Raw genomic sequence first — 25,174 nt, forward strand, 5'->3', positions numbered from 1 at the left:
CTAAAGCAGTATTTTCAGGGGGAGAAAGGTGCTGTTTTCCCAGCGGACAAACCCATAGTCCTCTGTTGTGATTTTGGAGGTGAATGTAACTGTACTGATAATACATAGTTAGTATTTGTATTAGCCCCATGTAACAATGGGCATGAAAATAAAAGGTTTTGGCTTTACAATCAGTTTATTCAGTGGCTATTTTAGCTGTTTTGATGTGCATTGTGATTTTATTTCAAAAGAAAGGAAACTTCTGGAGTCAAATCAGGATTCAATGTATTCAGTCAATCTGAGTATTACTCCCCAGTTTGGCTTTAAAATGAGCAGCATCTACTCTTGTTATTTCTGCTTTGGAATTACTAAGTTCATATATAAAGATTAATTAGAAAAATAAATGGGATAAGCTGATTTACATAGTAGTACAGATTATTTTGACCAAATAGAAAGCTATAAAATAAGAGTGATTATCTGTTGCAGTATACTGCTTTACAAGATGACATTGAATGGAAAAGGAAGCTGTGTATTTTTAGTCATCAGAGCTGAAATGACAGGGGACCTTTCTCAGCTTCAGCTGCTGTTACTGAAACATCTGCTTATGTCCTAAAACCCCTTAATGCCAGAAGATCTAAAACATTTGGCAGCCTTTCCACATAAGGCCAACAGATCTTTTACATTCTTTAGTTGTCTAAATAAGATTTTGTAAAATGACAGAGAAAAGATAAGGAAGAGAAATTTTTTTGTCTTTTTTTAAAAAAATACATATATACACACCTGTATATTTTTTAAGAAAATAAAACTTTTTTTTTTTCCAAAGATTCTCAGGTTTTTGGGTAGATTTAGCTACACTGGCTTTCTTAGAGTATTTGATAGAAATGTATTGATAGAATAATCATGATTACTCGTGCACAAGATGACCACCCAGTCAAATATGCATACATAGTAGCTCCGAGCAACCACTGTATTGTGAATGTTAAAGATGTCACCTCATAAGATAAAATGACAAGTTCATTTATACACACTGCAAAATTGTAATTAAAAATGTCAGTGTATGAATACTAAAAGTTCATTTAGGATATTATGATATTTCTGTAGCACAAGTAATTTAAATTTTTCAGTACCGATAAGCTTTTCAGTCTAAAATAACCAAGTAAAATAGGTATTTACTTTTTAAATAGAGCAAAGCTGATCAAGAAAAGGAGTTTGTACTTGATGAACATATGGAGAAGATTAACAGGTATTCAGCAATCTTTCTTCTTTTTATTCTTTTGGATAGAGAACATTAAGTTAAATCCAGTAACAGTATCAGTGTTCCACAGATGAAGTGATAGAAATGACATTCAAGTTAGTCATTTAAACTTTTTTGTCTTTAGGGAGCTTTATCTGAAGCTCATTAAATATTTCACTTGTCAGTATACTTGAGCATATTTGCCTGATTCTTACACCATTATATTAAGCAACTACCCTATGGCACATGAAAATGAGCATTTTCTATAGAAATTGGATGGGGATTTGTGGGAGTAATTGATCAGTTGGACAGGAAATGTTATGTAGCACATCTGTACTCATTGGTAGAAGGCCATTTCCATGATTGGAACTTCTGTGTTCAGAAAGGAAGGAGAAATAAGTGAGAGTGGTAAGAAGCAGCTAAAACCCTTGAAGAAGGATGGCAGTAACTAAGTTTAGAGACGGAAGATGTTGACACCAAACCAATAGAATGGAGCTGATAACTAAAGATTTGATGTGTTATAAAAATACAGATAAGGCTGATGGTAGTAATTAAAGTTTTGGATAAAAATCAGAGTTTGTAAGTGAGGTTTATTGAAATGCTAGAGATTTGTAAAGGAAGAGGAGATGCCTGTCAACTGAGTTACTTAAAACTGAACAACAGGGAACACATTGCTAAGAAAAGCCAAATCAGCTGGTTATGCTCTGTTTCTAATTTCTGTTACTAACACTTCATAGGGAAGGGGAAGGCTGAAGCAGTTCATTCATTTATTAACTTACATTTTTCTTTTAGTCTTTTTTCAGCAAATAGCATGGAAGAAATTGTTAAAAAACTAAAGCAAGATGGTTCTCCTTTTGCCATTAAGCAGCTAGAGGTAATGTCTTCTATGTTATTTTTGTTAGAGATTTTAAGTCTGGTTCTGTACTTTCTTATCATGAGGCAGACTTTAGTCACCTTATTAACATAACTAACACTACGTAACACCAGTAGGACGTTGGACTGAGATCCTCAGGTTCTCACATATAGTCCTGTGGGATTGTTAGTAGTTCTACTCAGACAAGAATATTCCTCTGTAAAACCACACAATGTGAATACCATCATATGTTGCATAAAATTGTAATCTAGTTAAAAAAAACCCACCAAACCTCCCGTTCCCTTTTCACCTCCCCATGATCGGGGGTTGTTGGTGACAAAGGTTCCTTTTATAGCTTCTCATTTTATTGCCAAGGGTTGGAATAAAACTGCCAGAACAATGTTGTTCATTTTCTTCCGTTCCAGAAATCTCATTCGGGTAAATAGCAAGCAATTTATGATCACAAAGTATTTTTTGATCTTTTTAATGCATTTCTGAGTGTTGGATGTAGTCACAACTCAAAAAATGTACAGTAGTACTACACATTTAATACACATTTCAGCCTCAAAAGCAAGAAGCAATTTATATTCATTTATAAGTAATGTATGTATTTCCTCTTTTTCCTTTGAAGTATCTGTATTCAGGTGCCTTGTAAAAATTTGTCTTGGAGCTATTCAAATATTACTTACAATTGCATAGAACACAAGCATTTCTCCAAAAAAAGCTTTTTTTTAACTTTAGTTACAGGTCATAGAAGAAATCCTGCTCCTGTAATAAAATAAAAACACCCATCATCTTCAGACTCATTTGAGCAAAGGAATATAATTTTATAATGTAGTATCATTAACATTAGGCATCCTGTCCCAGATACACAGATACATTATTTAGTTTTTAATTAAAGATTTAACATTTTGTCACTGGAACTCTCAAATAGGTTTTGAGAAAGGAAGTTTTAAGATTAACTTTGTGCCAACCAGCACGCCTAGTACATTGCAAGAAGCTTAGCATATGTATTAAAAAAGCAAAATTGAATGAAAGGGAAAGCTAATTTTTTTCCCCCACTTGTATTCAAGTTTCATTGAATAAAGTAGTCAAATGAGCTAGTGCCAGAATAATAATTTTAGGTGTTTGTAGATATGAATTCTGCCATAGGCTACCATCATGGTTTCCCCCCAAACTATATAGTCTGTATGACTCGGTTCTTCACTTTTTCCCCTATGTTATAGATGGCAGGGAAAGTACTTATATTAAGGTCTGTTGAGACAGTTTTATAGCATGTTAATAGCAGTCACTTTTGGTGGCTCTTATTTCTTTATAGTATTGAGTTATAAGGCAGTATTTTATTTGTAGATTTTATAAAGTCTAATATAATTCTGCAGGGATATTATATTGATTAGTTTCAGTGGAGGTTGAAAACAATCAAGAATTATTTGCATATAGCTTTTCCTAAGTTAATTTCATACAGTTTTATGGCACTTTAAAACATAATCAGACCTAGTGGAACTTTTTAAAATAGCATATAGCCTTTAAAGGGTGCTTTGTTCAAAATACAGTTTCTACTACAAAAGATGCAAGGAGTCTGGAAACACTGTTACTGAAATATATTAGCTAGATAGTTTGTTCTGCCACATTTGCTCTAGTTACCCAAAGGTGCTTGACTTGCTTCCTTCATCTGCAGCCTCATAACTCAGATCTTCTCTATTAAAAAAAAAGTTCTTGTTCCTTGTTGTTTGGGGGGGTACATTTTTTTTCATAGTTTTAATTTAGAACTTAAAACTGTGTCATCTACTTCAAAGTTATGATTTTGTGTAACTTTTTTTTAAATTCCTGAACAAAAAAAATATGGCTTTTTTGTTGCTTCTTCGGTTTTCTTATTTCACGTCTTTAATAGGACTTTATAGCACCTTTTTTCTTTCATATGATTGATAAATGAATGACTGTCCTTGGAGTTGACTGAAGTTCCTGAACAATTGTATGTTCTGTTCAAGAGACTGTGTTAATATGAGTTCCTTCTGTCCATACAGAAATTTGTGGAAAAAAGCCACCGCACATTTTCTAGCAGGTGCAAGGCTTATTAGTGTGAACAAATACATAAGTTTCAGACAAGTTTCTAACAGCACATATTCTGTGCTAAGCAGTAGGATTAAGTAAGCTTGTAGGATCAGATACTTAATTTCTTCTGTGAAAGATCCACAAAACCAAAGAAGGAAAATGCATTTGTGAGGGGAAAAAAGTTAAAAGAGGATTCAGGTATAAATCTGGCTTTCTCCAGGAAATGCTTGTCAGTTAAACTGGAGGTTTTGTTTTACTAAGGAAGCAGAATTGTAATTAAACTTAACTGTAGCTGGAGGAAGTATGGTAGCTTGCACCCTGGCAGCTGAGCATTTTACACCACCTACAGACAGAGCACTGGCCTGCTGTCACTTCACTCAGAGGAGCAGAGTTCAAAGAACTGGTTAGAGCAGGGAACACGTAGCAAAACCACAACAGTCTGAGATTATCAGACATTATCATTGATAGCAGTTCGCTGACTTGTGTGAAGCAAGTCATTTTCCTTAGCAGTAGTAAGTACCAAGAGTATGTCCATAGATGTTAGTTTCCTGTCACTTTGTGAAACCAAGGTTTCACTTTAGTGTCCAGGCACAGGAACAACAGCACATTAAAATGATAAGTGTAGAGACTGTAAAGGATTCAGTAACAGCAATGTATACGCTCATTTTCTTTGTTTCCCTGTATATTTATTATGATATGTATTAGTAAGCTTATGGAATAAGCCCTAACAAAGTCCAATACAAATACCCTTGTTTTGAGGTACACCTTGGTACATCCACACCTTGGATGTACAGATACCTTTTGGTGTTAATAAAGTGGAACTACTAGTTCTGCTATAATCCAAGTATGCTCTGAGCCATGCTATCCTAGGTATCCTGTTCTGTTCAAACTACAGTACTTCTGCTTTTTACTTTCAAAACAAGCCTGTTTGGCAGGCTTCCACATGCCTGATACTAAAGTGGTTTGCATGAATAAGAAGAATGTGAAGTTGTTAAAATTCTACTTGAGAATGGCTTCATGATTTAAATCACATTTTGAACCCAGTTACAAATAGGTAGAAAGCTAGAGTATTAACACACTTTTTGAACTCATAGTAAAATATCTTTTAAAACTTTAAAGGTTATAGCATTACTTTGTTTTCAGGATTACACGAGCCAAAAAGCTTTAATCTGAGTGACAGAAGTACAACTTCTAATTAGATGAAGTAAGCATATGGGGTCAAAACCTGAAAAGCATCAGATCATAGAATAGTTTGGTTTGGAAGGGACCTTTAAAGGTCATCTAGTCCAACTGCCCCCCTGCAACAAGCAGGAACATCTTCAACTAGATCAGGTTGCTCAGAGCCCCGTCCAACCTGACCTTGAATGTTTCCAGCACTGGGGCATCTACCACCTCTTTAGGCAACCTGTTCCAGTGTTTAATGACCCTCATCATAAAAAATTTCTTCCTTATATCTAGTCTAAATCTACCCTTTTTTAGTTTAAAACCATTACCCCTTGTCCTATCACAACAGGCCCTACTAAAAAGTTTGCCGCCATCTTTTTTATAAGCCCCCTTCAAGTATTGAAAAGCCTTGGTGCTTTCTTATAGCTTTTTTTGGCAGCACAGTGCACCTTCTGACCACTGATGCTTCATGATTTAATGGCCTTCATTGGTACTGAATGAATTCCAGTGTAGTTGCAGGACACTGCAGAGACTTAAGAATTACAAGACACCTTGTCCAGATCTACTGGTCAGGCTGGGATGCATACACTAGCTCCTGAAACTTTAAATGGGTATGCAGCGAGTGGGTGAGAGAGATTACAGGAATGAAGCTGGATGTTATCTTGGTAGTGTTGAATTCAAGTCAAGAAGCATTCTGAAACTCTCTTGAGAGTGATGTATCTGTCCTTAAGCAGCTTTCCTGTGATGCTTTGGCTAGATACTCATATTTTGTCAAAGCTCATCCAGAACTATAGTTTCGTGCACAAGAACAAATGCTTCAGTATCTCAGAAAGTAAGTGATGAGTGTGTGCATCTATTGCAAGGGAAGTGATACACTGGACCTCTGGGAGGTTTTTTTTGTTTGTTTTAACTTGAAAGCCTCCCTCAAGGACCCTCAGCAGCTCAGGTCAGAAACTTCAACGGGCCTTGAAGACAAAAAATGCAGCCAGTTTTCCAGCTGTTACTCTTGTAAGAGACTCCACTGAGTCAGTGCCACTTAATTCAGTCACCTTCTGATAGTATCTTACTGGAATTTGGGTCTATTGCAAGTTCAGCTTGTAGCTTTCAGGATCATTATGTTGAAATCAAGATGGTCTCAAAGATACTGGAATAGATGTCACAATACTTCTATGAAGACTTCTTTGCATTTTAGTGTTCCCCACTTCAGCCTATCCTATCTCCTTTTCAGGCTTGTTCCCTAGCACTGATCCCCTCCTCCTCCTCTTTGTACAGAGAATTTATTTATAGATACACTGGTGACTCATTTTGCTGCAATTACACCTACCCATTTTCTTTCCTTGTTCCTCTTCCTTCAGCTTGATTTTTGGCAGTGCCTCCTCCACCTTCAACCTCATTGATATGCCAAGATAAGGCCCCTGCTGGATGCACTAGACTAGTTAAGTGCTGTTTTCAGATCTTCCCCATTTCAGTGCTTTCTTTGACCAGAAAGAACTTGCCTTTACCATTTCACCTAGGGAAACATCTGGTTGCCCTGTGCTTACCATTTAACCTGGTCTGAATAAAGTCTCTCTCATCTAGATGACAAAATGTGAAACTCAAAGAAGAAAAGGTCCAGTTCAAAGGTAAAGCCAGCAAGAGCACATTATGAGAAATAAGGGGTCCAGTTAAGAGTTGCTATCCATCTGAGACCTACATAGTGATGTAATTAGAGGTATAGCTGGTTTCTTTATCTGCTGAAAGACAGCTCATTGTTAGAGAGCTTTACCGGAACTCAGGAAATGTTGACACTTTGAGCCAGCATTAGTTCTTTCTAAACCAGCTTCTTTTTCAAGCGAAGTGGTCAACATGCAAATAACAGAATGACAGAACCAGTACTTTTAAGGTACAATTGCACAGCCTCCTGCTTGTATATCAACTGCATGTTTTCCAGCTTAACTAGGCAAAATGGGTCACTGCTGTATCAGCTGGTGTCTGGAGAGGGATGAAGAGTAATTGGGAGCCAGAAAAAGTGTTAATGTTGATGACCTGCCATTTCAGTCTGTGGGTAAGGAGTCTAATGTCTGCAATGAAAATAACATAGAGAGGCAAATCTTACCATCTGCCACTTTTCAGTAGTGGTAAAAATGTCCTAATTAACAGGAAATGTCTATTGTACTGTGACTAATACAGAACTTTTAGTTAGGTTTACAGTAAGAGAGTCTTGTTTAGAGTAAGGAAACAAAAATCAGCAACAATAAGATTTAGCTCCTTTCCCCCACAACCCTGAAAGCTTTAAAGCTCAGTTCTGTTTTCTTAACTAGGTTTTTGTCTTTCTCCCCACCTACCCCTACTGTTTACTGGCATGCTGTTAATTGAAGGATAGTCATGAGAGCCAGATTTACCGCATTTGTTTGTGTGCCTTAAACAGATCCTGTCTGTTGCATAATATTTATAGCCTGTAGCTCTGTCAAAAGAAGGAAGGCGAGACCTCCAGGCTTCCTATCAGCAGACCAACGCAGGGCTAAATTACTGCAGTATCTGTTGATCCCAGACAAGAAGCCTGGACAAATATGCATTTATGCTTGATTCCTTTGAATATTTTTTTCTTCCACAATTTTCTTCTTCATATATTGTCTAGTCTTTGCAGATGATCATAAAGCAACTACTTAAAGTTTGTGGCTAATCTCACTTTATTACCTTACTACTCTGACTATTGTACCAAATGAAACTTAAATGCTGTACAGTACTAATATCAGCAACATCTAAGAGCGATTCAGACTATATATATGATATTCAAAAACGGAGTATACTTGCTTGTAACACTCACCTTCACCTCTCAAAAAAATCTGTTTGGAAATGGCTTTCAAGCTGCATTAGATTCTCTGGCTAGTAGTAATTTGATTATAAATTATGTGACCTTAGGAGTTTTAGGCTTTCCACAAGTGATGGCATACATCCCAGAGATCTTGCTGATAAAAGTTTATGCAAGTAAGTTTAGTATGACAGTATGGTGGGAGGGAGCAGGAGGAATAGGTATCACGTAAGTGAGCTCAGGGAGAAGAGCGCCATCATTAACTTCACAAAGTTTAAAATGCAAAAAAGACAGACTTGCAAATGTGTCTAAATTGAAGAGAATAAAGATAATTGTTAATGTCTTCCCCAGACTATTAATAAGATGTCACCTACATCCTTAAAGATGACTCTCAGACAGCTCAGAGAAGGAGCTTCCATGAGCTTACAAGACGTACTCACAATGGAATACAGACTGAGCCAAGCATGCATGGTAAGCAAGCAGCTGAGCCCTTTGTCTCTTTCCAGCCACAAAGGAGTAACAAGTCTATCAGAGACTAAGTTTTATATAGATTACATCAAGGGCTCACAATTTATAGGTTTTCATTTTCAATGTCTTCTTTGTGTGTTTGTTAGGCTGTCACTTTCTTTTTTCCAGTTTCATGTCTTTATATGCAACTCGAAGCAGACTACGTTAATGATGGTCAGATGCGAAAGGTAGAGGGCTTTTGTTAAGAAAACTATGATCATGTTTTTTTATCTTTCAGAGAGGCCATGACTTCTATGAAGGGGTTCGGGCAGGTAAGCATGCACACCGGAAATGTTTCTCAAACTTAACAATATATGCAAGCTCCCTGTTACGTTGCTTCTCTGAACCTCCAAAGAAAAGCGCATGCAGCAACAGCCCAGAGAACACTTCCCAGCTTGCTACAGTTTTTGCTTATTGGACTCCTGTATGGCCAAAATTTATTATTTGTTCCAAAGTGTAGCAGCCATGTTGTTTCCTTTGTGCAATCTCAATTTCCTAATGTTATTTATCCACCTGGTAATGCAGCACCATGAAAAGGTTTCACCAGTTCATTGGGAAAGTTCAAAATATATTTAACGCTGACAGTAGTGGGTAGCTATGTGTATCATTTGTGTGTTCAGATTTAGTATTGCCACATAGCTGGTTCAGACAGCTATAAGATGGTTTAAGACTCAAAGTCAAGAACAACTATTTGCATAGAAAATTGTTAGAACAGAGACTACTTTCACCCACATCCAAAATATCTCTGTATAGAGGTGTCTTACTATTAAAAAACTATATATGTAAACTTAATGTTAAATAATTCAGCATTTTAAGGCATTGGTCAAGATAGGTAGTGGTAATAGTAGAGCAGCAGCTCAGCACGTTCATATAGGGGACAGACTTAGACTCTGTCCTTGATTCTACTGCTGATTCACTATGCAGTTTGTCAAACCCGATGTCACATCTGTTAGAAACTGTAGTAATTATTTATGTACTATTCAGCACAAGATGAAACAAAGCACAGGCATTTCCTTTTCCAAGGAGCTTAGAGTACAAGACATTTGGATGAATAACACTTTAGGGTTGAGGGAACCTGGCTTTTAATTCACATAGTTACATGCTTGCGTATATATTATCACCTCCTCCTCATTTTTTATATCTGTCTTTATAAAGTAGTTTAAAATTCACTTGAGTAGTGGATATTAGTTTGAATGTTCACTATTAGTAATACTGTATTAAAGATAGCTTGGGGTGAGAGATGCAGTTTGTACAGCGTGGAAAAAGTTTCTGATTTTAATTAATTAACATTTAGCACTTATTAGCAGAGACTCCTTTGAAAAATTTACCACACATGTTGAGAAGTACGTGGTTTTCATTGTATTGGTAATGGGGACAAAGATATCTTTAAAAGAATATTCCTGGGATATATTCTAAATCACCATATAAGCTGCTGAAATGTAGTTATTCAGGAAGTGACAAACTCAAAGTCTGAGAGCCAGATGAACACCAAACCAAATTCTCACATGTAACGCACAAGGTCATTAAACCATCTGGGGATGCAGTAGAGGACAAAAGTAAATCACTTGTCAGTATGGCCAGTAAATTACACAAACTGCTTGTAAAGAAAGAAACTGCAAGAACAGCAGTTGGGAAGCTTCTCTCTTACATAGGATGATGTAGCAAAGGCTTAACTATATCAGGGGAACTAAAAAAACCTCCAGAGATCCAGCTGCACTGAGGGGATTGCTCAGAATAATAATTTGTTCTTGAAGCACTTTTTCCTCTCTGCTTACTGCATGTATCTTGCTCTCGGATTTGTCATCTTAAAATTGTTTCTCGTGTTTAAGAGTGATGCAGAATCTGATGAAGATCATTGTTGTAGTTGGGTCTAGTCTCATAAAAATCATTATCCAACAATGTGCTGAGCATCCTTTTTAATAGGAAGTAAGATTATTAAGTACTTCACAGGATCAACCACAGTGAATAAAAATGAAAATGATAAAGATGTTAATTTAAGTATTAGCTTTTTCTTTATTAAAACATTACATTCCAAGCATTTAAGAGCCAGCTGTTGACCCTGTCTACCACAACAGGATCTACCCACAAAGTAAAGATATAATAATCAGATTTTAGTTTTTGAAGCAGCAATGGCCATAGGTCAAGTTTTAATAACAGCTTTTACCTGCTTCAAATCATAATTTTAATAGGAATGCTAGGGAAGTAGTTCATTTAAAAGCTTATTAAACCTGTTTTGACCCAAGGTCAAAATTTCATTTTTCTTTTAGCCAGTTTTCTTTCAACCAGACTGGAAATCTGCTGGCAAACAGTCTTCCCCATTTAGAATTCTTGTGATGGGAGCTACTAAAGAAAAGCCAAAACCCTTAAAGCATAAAATACACAGATCATATTTCATCATATTTCATCAACATTTTCCCATATAATGGTAAATGTGGTCTTTGAACACTTTAGATATCCATTTTTCACCTTGATTTATAGAATAGGACATAAACTAAGAAATGCATAGCTCTGGGTAATTTCCAAGAATTTTGTTTTTTTAATTCTTACTGCATAAGAAAAGTGGGCATTTCTGGAGTCAGTGCTCAAACACATCCAGTTAGACTACAATCTCAACAGCCTGAGGGGACAAAAATCTGTTAAATTAGCCTCCTAACTATTTGTGCAGGAATGTATATTTCAAATGGAATTGTAAAGGCCTTCTACGTATTGCTGATCCTGCAAAGATCTTATTTCTGTATGGTTTCTGCCTTCTCTCCTGCAGTGCTAGCAGCTGGCAGATGTGAGCCTTACCCTGGGCACACAAACCCCCTGCAGTCAGTGAGTAGGTAGAAAGATTTCATTGCAACTAACAATTTCAGGTGCTTAGAGATATCAGTGTTTTGACTGTGCTGAATGAAGCTAAGCAAAAGAACGCTCATTGAAATCCGTAAAGTCACTGCTACTGAACAGAGGAGGTTTGGATTTTTTTTTTTTTTTTTAGAAAAGGTAAAACACAAGAACAAACCCTTAACACAATGTCTATGTTCAGTGACTTTTATCTTGATTAACTTCCCTTAGCCTACCTTAGAAGTCTTCAGAATTTTTGTTCTGTTCTTGTATTGATCGATATCTCAAGCTGGGAAAACATAAAATATACAAAGTTAATGCAGAAAGGAAATATTTTCACAATACTATTAGAAAATAAATATTTGAACTCTAGAAGATTAAGATTTCATTGGGGAGACCATTATGAGCCTTCAGTTTATCCACCAGAGTAAGACTGGCCACAGATCCAACAGAAAGATTAACTTGATTACACAGTAGTGCCATAGAGTGGAGAATTATTAGCAATTACTATTGTATTTCAGAGTTGAAGCTGTAGTAGTATACCCGTGGACTTTTTTCCTTTCTAATTTAAAGCATCTCATCAGCATTGTCTTTTGTGGATAGCAGTTAAGATTATTTTGGCCAGATTATGAACTTCTTCTAAAGTTGAAGAGAATCATTAGCTAAGTACTACTCCGATGGAATAAACATAGTTGATTTGGAACAATTACGTATTTTGACCAAAACCAATCAACGGCTTCACATCACAATGATTAAAATTACAGAATCATAACTTTTCATAAGTTGCCCAGTTGAATGACCTAGTAAAATCACTCTTTTACAGCACATTTCTTTTAAAGAATTGCTCACATGGATTCTACTCTCTGTGGAATTGCAACTTCTATGTAATGGGTTTCTTTTCAAAATTAGTGTTTATTTGTATCCAAGGAGTCCTTAGTCCTGTATTTGCAGGTAAACGGATGCAGGGCTCTGATTCTCCTTTCTCTTTGGAGATGCAAGCTAAAGAGTTGTGATGCCGGTACATCTTCAGCTACAGAAATATTAATTAGTGCAGTTGTCATTTGAATGGTATTTATATTCTAGGCATTTTCCAAGCGTTGGTTATAGAGGGAGAAGTTAAAAAGAAGTTTTCAGGTCACATTTTTTACCATAAACTGCCATAATGCCCATCTTTTGATAAGACACAATCTTTAGGTGGGCATTCTTTCCACTGAACTTAAAATCCCAACTCCTTCGCACATTTCTCATCCTGGATGGTTCTAGTTTAGTCACCAAGAATGAAGTCTGTTTAGAAAGACATGACAACTTACCAAAAACCAGCTGTTATTCTTCAAAATATCTAGTCTCTGTGAGTGTCTTCTGTCCACATGCCTTTAGAACCATCCTACTCTGAAGTCTTTGTCAGAAAGAAAAAACAAACAAACAAATTCTGCTCTCAGCAGAGGAACTTGAGAAGTGCTTTCTGCCCATCCTCCCTTATATGCTGTGGGTGGTGTTGGTGGGTGGTGTTGGTCAGGAGGTCTCCCAGGACACAGGTGCATCTCCAAATCAGGTGCTGATATCACACATCTGAAGGGAACATGTGTTGAGGAGGGATGTTGGGTAGTCAGTGCATCCTAGAGAGCCACAGTTACTATACCGTTCTTTTTTAAATTATAAAAATTTCACATTTTTATAGCACCTTTATGGGTTTCCTTGGGGCCAGAAAGGTGCTCAGAAGGACACTCTGGAATTGCATTGATATTGGTCATTTTTACACACAAATAAACTCTCTCTTGTCTTATTATTGTTTGCTAGTGCAGCTGTTCTTGCTGACATGCCTTCAACATTCCCGTGATACAAGGAATGCTTTTTGAGAATTGGTATTTTCTTGTTACACTTTTATATGCGATTCATTCGCTGATGATTTTTTCTTCAGTGATGTATTTCTCAGGATACAGTGTAAAGTATACATACTAAGATTATACAAATCTTCAGTTAAATCTACATAGGTCTGCAGTATCTGTCAGTATTTACAAATAAATATTCTTGATTTTCCCACAAAGATACTCTGCTTTACTCTTTCCTCATTAGTTATTTCATTATTAGTTTATATGATGTGTTTAAATTAGCTTTAGGCATTTAACACTTACTTTGAGTCATCTCCTATACTCTACAAAGAGTCAGATATTGCAGAGAGATGTGAAAGACCTTGTTCAAAAGGAGCATTATGCTTACTGTTCCCAGTTTCCCATGAAAAAGCAGAAGACAGGCAAGAGTAGCAGGTCTAACAGAAAGCACTAATTTCAGGTCTATTCCTTCAAAGCTTGGGCTACTTCTGAAGTGATCCACTGTTCCTTGTATCATCAGGCAGCTGCCAGATACATCTCTAGACAGGTCACAACTCAAGAATTTTTATTAGAGTAGAAATATATATGTTTGTTACAAAAACTCTGTCTTCTCCAGAGCATAATGGTTTTTTCTCCCCCACGTATTCCCTGTAGTTGTCTGTCTTGATGCAATCTGAAGTCATCTTAATTAGAGAAAGTTTACAAGCAACTTTTGTGTTTTATACTCCACCTGACAGTGCTGATTGACAAAGACCAATCCCCCAGATGGAAGCCAGCTGCTCTAGAAGAAGTCAGTGATGAATTTGTGGATGATTGTTTTAAGCCATTGGGAAGCAACGATCTCAAATTGTAAAGATCAAGCCTATTGACATCTTATACATCTGCTTAATTGTATGATATAAAAATTAATAGTAGTGTGATAAAGTTTGACAAGACTCTTTTAGCTAGCCTGAGATTCCTGAGTCTAATTTTTTTCATTCAGGAAATTCTCTTTTGTTATGCTGCCATAATGACAAAATAATCATATCTCTGGTTAATAAGGGGAAAAAATACTTCAAAGCAAATTGTTATTTTTACCACTTTACACAATGATTAATATTTAATTTTTTGCATCTTAGTTTAGGAGGAACCTTTGGGGGAGATGGCATAGTTAAGGGATGACCTGGTACACAAGAAGTCAGGAGACCTTTGTGCTCTTGGCTCTGTCACTGATCTGTTAAATTGGGACTGTGCCTCAGATTCTTCTCTATGCAATGAAAATAAAATATACTTAAAGCGTTAAAACAGGCAGAGCTACAAAGGAGAATGCAAGACATGCTAAATCCATGATGTTAAGTAGTCTTTTAAATAAAAGGTCAGACTGACACATTATTAGTCTGAGAGCAAGAAATTGTTCTACTGATTTAACATTTGGTTGGTATTCAGTTGGTATTCATTGCTGTGTGATGTAGACATTGTTGCAAATGTCGGAATATTGCCAGTCTAGAGCACACTTCTGTTTGCTTGTAAAACCAATTTTTTTTAAAATGCCATTAAGTTTGATTGAACTGCATAATTAGTTTTTTGTGATTTCAAAAATTGCTAGTTTTTCCTGGTCTTACAGTGGTGAAGAAATAACTGTCTCAGACCTCCCTCTGAACGCCAAGCAGCACATTTCCTGTTGATGTTAGCGATTGTCTAATGATTTTAGTGGTAGAGGTCAGCCTGGCCCTAATACTACAAGTGGCTGGAGTTTATCTACACCAACTAGTCTGTGTTCCCGTTTGCTTGTGCCCATGAACATCCTGTCTGCTGAGTGGAAAATTGGTGAAAACTAGGGGGGACGCAGCAATATGTACTGAAGATAATGAATAGGGGAAAACATGAAATATCTGCTGCTAGACGGATCGTAAATTTTTTTAACACAACATATCCTAATAAATGTGTTTGTTGGGATCAAAATTTAAATACACATCAAAACCCCCTCGTTGTATGTGCATTAAGGGTTGCTGGGTTCTGATACTAATAATACTTGAAGTTTTATGACATAACCAGAGCCCCTTGATAAAAGTACAATCTTTTTGGGGCGTAAAATTAATTTTTCTATTGTGTATGCAACACATAGCTACTAATCTTTCTTCATCATTAAGACTGCATGCTTTTTTATGGTTAAGCAAATCATATATCAGTATCTCTTCCTACTTGTTTCTACAGTTATAGGCAGGTCACAGGTACAAATTTTGGCTTCTTTGAAGATGAACCACTGAAACTAAAGGAAAAAGTCTTTTGTTCAAATAACATAGTAATCAGCACCGGGGAATCAAAAAGTCAGAGCTATAGCAGAACTGTTAGAGAGCACGATATTCAACATTGGGCAGCTTTTATTACCGACCGTAATGGTCTACACTGGCTTAAGGCTCCTTCCTTCCTAGAAGCTGTTGCCTGGAAACAAAGTCCAGGAAATTCAGGCATCAAGGTGAACTACTAGAGTGACTTTCAAAGAATTAGAGGTGAGCAAAATGGAGAGCAAAATCAAGAAAAAATGGCACCTTGCTTTGTCACTAGAATCTTTAAGATAAAATTGTTAAAATTTCAGCTGCCAGTTAATGTTACCATGACATACTTGTTATGAGACAGTCCCCAAGTTTATTTTCAAAAGTAATTGAGAGATTTCATTAATATCTGTAGGGTAACTTCCGAACATATGACTTGAATTTCTACCTCATGCAGGTTCTGTAAGAAATGTAAACCTCCCCCCTTATTTTTTAAAAACTTTATATGTTTTAGATTCTTAAACAATGGCTATTTTTAATTTATTTTTTAAAAATTGGTTCATTCCATTATTTTTGTACAAAAGGAGCAATCTTCAGCGACTGTATTTAATGAAAAAAACAGTAATCCCCAGGGAGTAGGGCTCATGCCTTCTCTGATTGAAAAGGACTTAAAACGTTTTAGCAAGACTATACTTCTGAATCAGTAAACTTTGACTTGCATGTTCAGTTGCTTCCAAAATTTATGTGAACGGGAATTATGCCAAACTCATGGTAACAAGACCCTGTCCAGTCTGTGCATTTTTGTGAAATAAAAGTCTTACAAGCAAATGGTAAGTTTAATTTTATTTGGTCCACAAGAAAGTATTTTCCACAAAAATATTGTAAAAATATATTGTAGTGTGTTTTATTTGGGAATACTGATGTGTCTTACTACAGAAATGTCAATTTTACAAAGTTGTGCTGCAGTTAGCATGTTTTGAACCATTATTAGAATATCAACTCAGTCACATAGTACCCACTCAGACTATCTTATGTTTTCTGGAGAAAATATAAAGCAAGTGTATTTTTAACTCCTAAATAGAAGTAAATGGTTTTGCAGAGTATGCCAGTCCCATACTGGAGTGCCTTTATTACACAAAATCAAGTCAAAGAATCGGTGGCAATTTAGCTGGAAAGCCACTGTAAGTGGCCTTATAAGACTATAGCACAGTTTAGAGTAATCTAATGATAAGTAAACAGATGTAATTTCATTTAGGTAAAGAAGTTTTTATTTTTATTATGTATTACTATTGTGCCTATTAAAAATTCAGCAGAACTCTGGAACGAGATCTCCTTTGATCTCTCACCAGACTGTAGTACTGACCAGATTTTTTTTTTTTTTTAAGGGTAAGTAAGTGCATTCTTTATTCAGGACAGCGTCTTGTAAAAGAGATTATTTTCCTGGTGAGAAGCTGTCTCCCTGTTGTTTGTAAGCTTGCTTGTTTGCTTTCCGTTTAAGTGCCAATGTCATAGAAAGCATCATAAACCAGCTGGAATTGCACTTCAGGCCGTATTGAAGCTGCTGTAATCTTCAAGCATTAGTGAGGGAAGACAAGCTTTGTGGTTGCAGGTAAGTGACTGTTTAGACATAACAAACAGCAGGCAATTCAGTCGCTATCACGTTATGGGTGGCTTCTCTCAGCAAGCAGTGCAGCCGTCCCACACAGCAAGTGCTCCTAACGGAAGCTCACTGTGATGCATGTTTAATTATACCTAGGTAACTTTCTCCTTCGGGGAAAATTTTGACTGTTTATCAGTACAGATGCTATGACTTAACCTTAGGCTATTTTACCTTACAATTGTGCCTGCTGTTGGACTGTGCGGTGGCAGCCTGCCAATGGAGAAGCTGCTTTCAAAAGTGCACCTGATACTCTGACTCCAGAAGAGCACCAGATGCTAAGGCTACATCCAAAGAAAGGATTTGAGACATTGCAACAGCAAGCACTGCAACACCTAACTCCCCGTGGCAGCCACCAAGGTATTTGCACAAGGGTCGAGGCAGATATACCTAAATGCTCTCTTGAAGTGAGTGCAGTTTTCTATCTGCTATTCACCTATACCCACCTATCTGGCAAATAATGTCTATGGAGTTTGGGCTTTTTTGTTTTGGCTTTTTTTTTTTTTTAAATTAGTGTCTTTGGCAGTGTTAACATTCTCGAGCCAAGACTAATGTTACAGAAAGGTTGGCCTTTTTTTGTAATAAAGCTTTATTTTAGCTAAAAAAGATTCCTATTCTTATAATACTGTGGTTAAGCAATATCCAATTAATACATACTGATCTGATCAGTGTTTTGCTTTTGCTTTTTTAATTCACCCTAGTATATGGCATGGAGTGTTTTTAGATGGAGCAAATGTAGGGTATGATCTAATGTTTTACACGCTTTAGAGCTTCAAGGAGCATCACTGTTAGCAGTAGAATTTAAATGGGCCATCATACCTTAGTCCCACTTTATGTATAGCTTCAAAGAAGACTACATTACGTCAAAGATGACGACATTACCACATAAGCAGATTTTGTTCTCTTTTTCAGCAAAAGCCCGAGAACAGTCCTAGTAGCAGGGCCTAGTCTGGTCAGTGTGAATTAATGGCAGTTTTGTGCTGTGTTACAAAGAAGCATTCTTCACCGTTTCTCTTGATACAACCGCTTCCCTATACAGGTGAATTTCAAATAGCTAAGTCTGTGTCACAAAGTTTGCAAAACAGCTCAATTCATAGACTATCTTATGTCTGAGAATAAGCTAAAAGTAACAATTGACATGGTCCTCTTTCTGCTTGCTTACCATGGCTTGAAAATCATGCTTTGTATCATTTACTAGAACTACGTGTACCTTTTAAAAATAGTAACAGTTTTTGCCAGTATGGGAAGCATTTTTCTATAAAATGAAAACATAAAGTGGAAAGCACTTCGATGTAGGAAAAAAAATTACATCTTTTAAACTGGCCATAACAGAAAAAGGAACAAACAAGTGCTAAAAACCCAAGCTTCTACAAGGCATTCACTTTGTATAAAATGTCAGCAAAATTGTAGCTTTAAGATGACTATGATTAATTCATCCCTTTCTTGATATCTCAAATGCTAGTTATGAGTACAGTAGGTTAGGCTGCAAGTCCTGGAGAAGCGAGGTGCAGCGGTGTGGACGCAAGCTAGATAAAATCGGTAAAGAATGTAGCCCTTTAGCTTTGGGCCTAAGGCTTATTCACCAGTGCAGTGCACTGCTCGGGCTGTAGGTTTCTGTAGCTCCTATTTGCATCGCCATACACAGTTTTACTGACGGGTGAGCAATGAGCCTACAGAGGCTGAAGGAAGGCGTACTGTCCCAAGGGTGTTACTTTAGAGTGAAATTTTAGTGTAATGCAGCCATAGTTCCCATGAAACAAACAGTCCTACAACACTGTTACACCTTTGAAGGTTCATTTCACTAGTTAGCATCAGTAGTTTTTGCACACCTATCTGGCTTACAGTAAAAAACAAAAACCCCCAGAAACCAGCACCCTAACACACACACAAAAAAAACAACCAAAAACCAAACCAAAAAACTGAACAGCTTTGGTCTGAACACAGTGATCAGATGTAATTAAGCTATCTGACTGCAGGATTTTAGAGAATAGCCTTCACGCATTTACAGAAGCCAGAGCATCTGTTAATTATAATGCACTGTTTATCAATATTGTAACATTTCTCACTGGTTCACTTAAGAATGGAAGTTGAATAGTATCATAATCCATATGGTTCCCTGAATACTGCTTGGTTTTATAAAATGCTTCTCATCGCCTTCATTATTTTGTGGTTTACAGATTTAGTCAGGTCAAAGGATCAAAGTAAAATTTATGACAGCAGTTGTCTTTGCTACATGTAGACCTTGGTTTCACTTTAGCAAAACGCGGACAGTTTACCAAGCATAGAGAGTTCTTGTCTTTTCACCTACAAACAGGCCACTGATTTTTTACGCAGTATGTAAAAATAACCCATGCTTTGTTCTTAAGCATCTTTGGGGCCTCACTGGCAGTGCTTGTCCAGTTGCAGGGCAGCCACATTCTTCTCATCCTCTTTTTTACACTAGTTTCTGATCACATTCAACACGTACAAAGAATATACTCAACATACGGCTGATAACAAATGACACTTGATTAACATTCTACTGTAATCCAATTAGTTTCTTAGCAATATAGATTAAAAGGCAGGTTTTTTCAGCCACTCCTTGCAAACTCATTCATATAGTGGCATTGTGCTCAAATCACAGCTGATTTTACTTTATTTGCACTAGTACCAAATACAAACTGCTTAACAGACAGGACACTCACTGTGAAGACAGTCCTTGCTAGTCGGGGGTCAGGGCACATCACTTTCAATATAAGGGATGTCGCTATATTTGCTTTCAGTCACTGCCCACTGTTTCACCGCCTGATCAAGAATCTCACGGGAGAGACGGTGTGCATAGTCTAGCACTATGGTGCTTGATGGACCTTTCTCATCCACCTTCACTGCTATCAGTGATGATTTCTCCCCGGTGCATCCTTCATGACCTTCCCTGATCCTTTCATCCTGGATAGCATTTGAACCTGGAAAGGCATCCTTGGATTTGATGCATCCCATGGTACATTTGAAAATGCAGCTGCAAAATTCAGTTCAACAGCATGTTTCGATCACCTGGAAATGCTTTCCTTGTTTGATGCACAGTGTTGCTGCTTCTTGCCAGTGGTTCCAGTTATTTTCAAAGAACAGAACGTCTCCTTTTCTGCTTCTTTACTTCTGAAGAAATCTGTCAAAATAGTGTTTCATATAAATGCGATAAATAGTTTGCCATACTCAGTGAGCTCAAAGGAAAGCTAAATTCACTACAGACGCTTGTAGAAGCGACTTTAATAAATCTCTGCATGGTGTGCGTAAAACGTTTTTATCAGTAACATCCATCTACTACAAGTAGGCAAAGCTTGATCTGAATTCAAGCTGCCTTTGAATGCAATTCCCAGTATATGATGTAAGCCATCTAGGAATGTAAAGGTCTTAGGGGGAAAAAAAAAAAAAAAAATCTGTTTCTTCCACACTGACGATGCAGTGCTATTTTCCTGAATCTGTAAACGAATACTGTTTAACTCCAGTGACTGCTGCTGCTAAAGAAAATAAAAATAAAAACCAAACACACCCTACAGAAGCACCACACAACCACCACCTAACAAGAGCCTTGTGTCATGGGTGTTGCACACCCTTTGGGCAGGAGTGACACTAATTCTCCATGTCATTCTGCTGTTGCTCAAGGAGGCTTGATTGTGCAGCCACTAGAAGGTATTCACAAGAAACAAGAACTGCTTTTCATTTTTTCCCTTGAGGGGTTAGGGAAAACAGCAGCAGACTGCTGTGTTCAAGGCAGTTCCAACAGAGCTAGAGCACCGTTCTTACTAAAGCAGGACAGCTCTAGATCTAGGGAAGGGAGAGGGAGGAATGAAACACCTGACAGGGTCCTTTTGTCAAAGTCCTCAAGAATCAGAATTGGTCAGCCCCAAATTCTGGTGTATGTTTTTTTGTTTACTAGCCTACAAAACTGTTTCTCAGGCTACTTTCTTTACACAGGCAAAGCAGAATCTCATGATATGCCTGACTTTGCTTGGCATGAGCTTACCCACTTATCAGTTAATAGACTGCCAGCCAAAATAAAGACTGTGCTGCACAGAAACCAACTGTTCCCTACAGCTTCACCCGATGACGTTGTACTAAGGTCAGCCAAAGTTAAAGATTTTTTTGTAAATGGCCTTTGAAAACATAATCACGGCAAAGATGTTAAGCCTTATTTATTTGCTTTATATACTGGGGGAAATAGGGGCTCCAATCCAGCAACCCAATCACAGGCAAACATTTGCAGAGGAGATCAATCCCATTTGCAGGCAAATGGTGCTTCACAGGTAGGATGGGACTTCCCCAGTCTAGCAGCTGACTCATGAGAACCAGGTTCACGGTGACGAGCTTCTCTCCCCTTTCTGCTAGTTCATAAAAACATCACTACCTGTTTAGAAAACAGTTGGTAGGACTGAAGCGCCAGCACTCAGAAGTGGTGGTTGGTCTTCCTGGCAGAAAGTCAGACCTAAAGGACTTCTGAAACCATGAGGTATGTACAAACGTTTTCATACCTTTATAGGTATGAAAGCTACCTCATAGCTTTGTATCAGAACATTTCAGCATTTTAGAGAAACATTTGTAAATCACTTTAATAGAATTCAGTAAGTTTCTTTTGTGCGTAATGACGCGCTGCAGCATGCACCAATGTATTTTAAGAGTAGGCAGTATAGTTAACAAGCCTGTAACACAAACCCTGCTGCTAGCATTTGTAGTTTTACCCAACGCAGAGGAGACCTAAGCTATCAGTGAGATTTTTATTGTAATAACTTGTTATTAAATGAGTAAAAAGGAAGGATTCCCTTCACTGCCCAAGAAACCACATTTATCCCTATGGAGGTTTATAAAAAACAACCATGAGCTTTATACCCATGTCTATCAACTGCACACATTGATGAAACTTAAAACGCTTACAGAACATGCTTAGAGACCAGAGGCCAAGGAGATGTCTGAATTGCTTTCAAACATCTGAATAATTTAAACCTTCCTAATAGTAGTATCTTGTGCCTGTCTAATTTCAATATTTACCATTAATAAAAATAATTTCCACTTGTTCTTCTGGACAAATATGTAGCTCAAAGTATCTAATATGGCAAAGAATCACTAATAGCATCTATAACCCAGCATTGCTGATACCTGAAAGCTGCAGTCTTTATCCAGTCAAGGTAGTGCACAAGCTTCACTGGAAGGTACACAGGTGTGCTGTCTAATCCCTTCTCACTACACTACTGGTGACAGATGTTTTAGATTAGATATCATGTCCTCCTTAGGCTTAGTCAGAACTGTAAATATTGTAGATTTAAACCTCAGATTACCCAATCATACAGCTGCTCTACACCACAATCGATATAACAATGTATTTTGTCAGAGTTTAATCCCTGACACTTTATCTAATGACTATTCAGATTTGGATTTTTTATCGAAGTTTGGAGCCATATTCTTTTATATGTTAGCCTTTCTTTGCACTTTTTAAAGGAGGTCTGTTAAATGGTAGCCAGCTTTAGTTAGTATTTTATCATTGTTTTAAGACGTTTCTGTCCTACAACTGGAGATTTCCTTTCTTCTGTTAGGGGACACCAGCAGATGAGCTAGTGTCTAGCAGAAAGGAGGAGAGAATGTGAGTAGAAGGAAGACAAACATCTCCTAAAGCAGGTAGGCAAAAATTCCATAGGTCAGCGTCTTCCTCTGCAGGATTTAGCTCTGTTCCCACCTTCTTACCTCTGTCTTTTCATTTGGGCTAAATCTAATGTTTGTCTGACTGTCCCACACAGAGGAAGGGACAGGCTATAAAACTCCTAGATAGCAAGGCATGCAAGACAACTAAATGGTTCCAAATTGATTACTAGTTGAGCTTAAAAGCAAAGTTATCGATGCTAGTTTAAATTCTTGACTGTTGCTCATTTCATTATTTATAGAGCGCAGTACTTTCCAAGTCACTGCAGTAAGTTTTATAGTTTGCCCGCTCTACTTGAGGTAATAATTGTTGGCACGTAAATGATCGCAAGTGAAGTTGCCCTCAATCTTCTGACTGCTTTCCTATTTTTCTGACAACTATTGTTTGCACGTACATGGTAAAGTGCCGTTTAAATCCCCTCTACCTAGCTCACCTCCAGAGCGCTAAGTTCTGACAGGGATTTCAACATCTCTAGCTTTCTTCACAACGCCCACACCCTCGGGGGGTGGGGGTGGTGGAAAAAGTTCATTTTACTCCCAGCATGATGTTTCATTCAGTAACTGCACAAGGCAAAATTGTCTGATAAGAGTCTGTTTCTGTCAATGTCCAAGCTCTAATCTGTTGCCAGTTGTGTTTCAGAAACCACTGCGTAGATGGGTCAAGGCTCAGGCCAAAACCTCTGCAGATGCAGTTCCCCACGCAACAAGCTGCTGTGCTTAGCTGCAGGCAGAGGTTAGGGAGCTGCAATCTGCTCTGTTAACACTGTCAACCAGGAGTTAAAGCAGCACCATCACAAACCTTAACATATCTTCTCTTTTTAAAGACCAATTTTACAGTAAGTGAAATGTTGATTTAATTAATCTTAAAAATACAAGTTCCTAGTTGTGCTCAATTTCAGTGGACATATAGTCAATATGCTTTTAAATACCTCATTTAACTTCAATACTATAAACGCTGTGCATTGTTTTAAGAGTCCTGAAAACAATCAATTCCCTTCCATATCCCTGGAACTGGAAGCTCCCAAGGACAAGTTCAGGTGTTGCTTCACCTATTATGTTATTTACTACAAGTGTGCTCTGTGGTAATGCAAGGAGACAGACAATATTGAGGGAGTCATACCACATAGCTGAACTCACCTTGCATGAGAGGGCTAAGCAGTCTTTTTGCCAGCCTTTCTAAGTGTTTCCTGCCAAGGTAAGTTCATTTCTAACCACTGAAGGAAACAAAACAATGGTAAAAAGATGCCTGCAATTCACTATTATACAATACAAAATACAGGAAAAGCGCATCAATAGCATAACTGCTGTTTTATTCATATAAATAAGACTTTTTAAGGTATTAAAATAATCAATAAGAAATAATTACAAAAGGATAAATGCGAGCTGTCCAAAAATAATAGTTTTGCCTGCCTCTCTGGAATACGTCTTCATATGATGAAGATGGCTTAAGAGAAAGAGTTTTGCTGTTACGCAACATCTCTAGCTATTGCAGGCAAATAAATTCCTGCTACCGTTTAAATGGTTTCCATCCATAAGACCTTTGAAAAAGTCTCCTTGAAGTTCAATACTACACTGCATGGAATTGCTTTCTGTAACGCTTTTTGTTACAGCAGTCACCGAATTAAAAATAAGTCATACTTTTCAAAATAGCGTAGTGCAACTTTGCCCAATTGAACACAGCGAGTAATTTCTGCTGTCACAGAGCCAGGCTCCTCACTTTCCAAACTTTTGGGTTCAAATATGACTCCTTGCAACCCTCCTCCAGCCAGGGAGGCTTTTAGTTTTTTCCTCTGTATCCACGAGAGAAGCTCAGTATGCTACTTACCAAGAACGTGTCTGCTTTTAACAAGTCCCACTTGTCCCCAGTACAGCACAGACAGCTTCACAACTGGGACTCTGCAAAGGGAATCAATAAATAAAACGTAGCGCTCCTGAAGATGTCAAAGTTACACATTATCACAAAGTTAGATAAATCTGTAGTGCTGACCTTGCAGAAGTCTGCTTGCCTGTTCACCCACAGCATTTGACCTTGCCAAAGGTAAAAGGATGATACAGCACTTAGGAAATCAGATTGAATGGCAGGCTGCAACAATTTATACACAGCACCTAATCCCGGGCGTACAGTGGGGCCACTGCTTGGGCAAGTGTACTATATGCAGGATGCCAACCTCCTTCCACAGCAAGTCCAGTTAAGGATGATTTCAGCAAGGATATAGGAAGGGTAATACGCCAGCATCTGGAGCACCCCATCTTTTGCCTAAGTTTAAAAGTTCTCCCCTGTTTTCCCTTCTCCCTCTCAGAGCTTCTGCTGAGACCTAGACCTTTATCATCCAAGTGCATAGGGCGAATAGTCAGATAATCACAGT

At 37.5% G+C, this 25,174-nt stretch overlaps 2 protein-coding genes across 2 annotated transcripts in view; one reads left to right on the forward strand and one right to left on the reverse strand.

Annotated features, from left to right (window-relative positions):
- HIBCH (3-hydroxyisobutyryl-CoA hydrolase) overlaps positions 1-16,594 on the forward strand; it is a gene marked incomplete at its 5' end in the record, with an annotated part of 50,715 nt that extends 34,121 nt beyond the window's left edge. Inside the window, 5 exons of the mRNA XM_009334214.1 lie at positions 1,164-1,222; positions 2,006-2,087; positions 8,425-8,544; positions 8,819-8,852; positions 13,973-16,594. Of these exons, the coding sequence (XP_009332489.1) occupies positions 1,164-1,222; positions 2,006-2,087; positions 8,425-8,544; positions 8,819-8,852; positions 13,973-14,088 (411 nt within the window). The remainder of the gene's footprint in view (positions 1-1,163; positions 1,223-2,005; positions 2,088-8,424; positions 8,545-8,818; positions 8,853-13,972) is intronic.
- Positions 16,595-19,665: 3,071 nt separating this feature from the next.
- On the reverse strand, positions 19,666-24,709 carry LOC103925476 (chromosome unknown open reading frame, human C2orf88). Its single transcript, XM_009334206.1, has 2 exons — positions 24,634-24,709; positions 19,666-20,286 (listed from the first exon to the last, which is right to left on the reverse strand). Exon 2 carries the CDS (start codon positions 20,118-20,120, stop codon positions 19,857-19,859), a length of 264 nt encoding a protein of 87 aa, XP_009332481.1. The 5' UTR covers positions 20,121-20,286; positions 24,634-24,709; the 3' UTR covers positions 19,666-19,856.
- Positions 24,710-25,174: the final 465 nt, after the last annotated feature.

Source organism: Pygoscelis adeliae, unplaced genomic scaffold, assembly GCF_000699105.1.
Source record: "Pygoscelis adeliae isolate BGI_AS28 unplaced genomic scaffold, ASM69910v1 Scaffold251, whole genome shotgun sequence".
Lineage (NCBI taxonomy): Eukaryota > Metazoa > Chordata > Aves > Sphenisciformes > Spheniscidae > Pygoscelis > Pygoscelis adeliae.

What these genes read in the sequence shown, in the direction of transcription:
- LOC103925476 (XM_009334206.1), bottom strand. Translation starts at nt 20,120, where the DNA reads ATGGGATGCATCAAATCCAAGGATGCCTTTCCAGGTTCAAATGCTATC.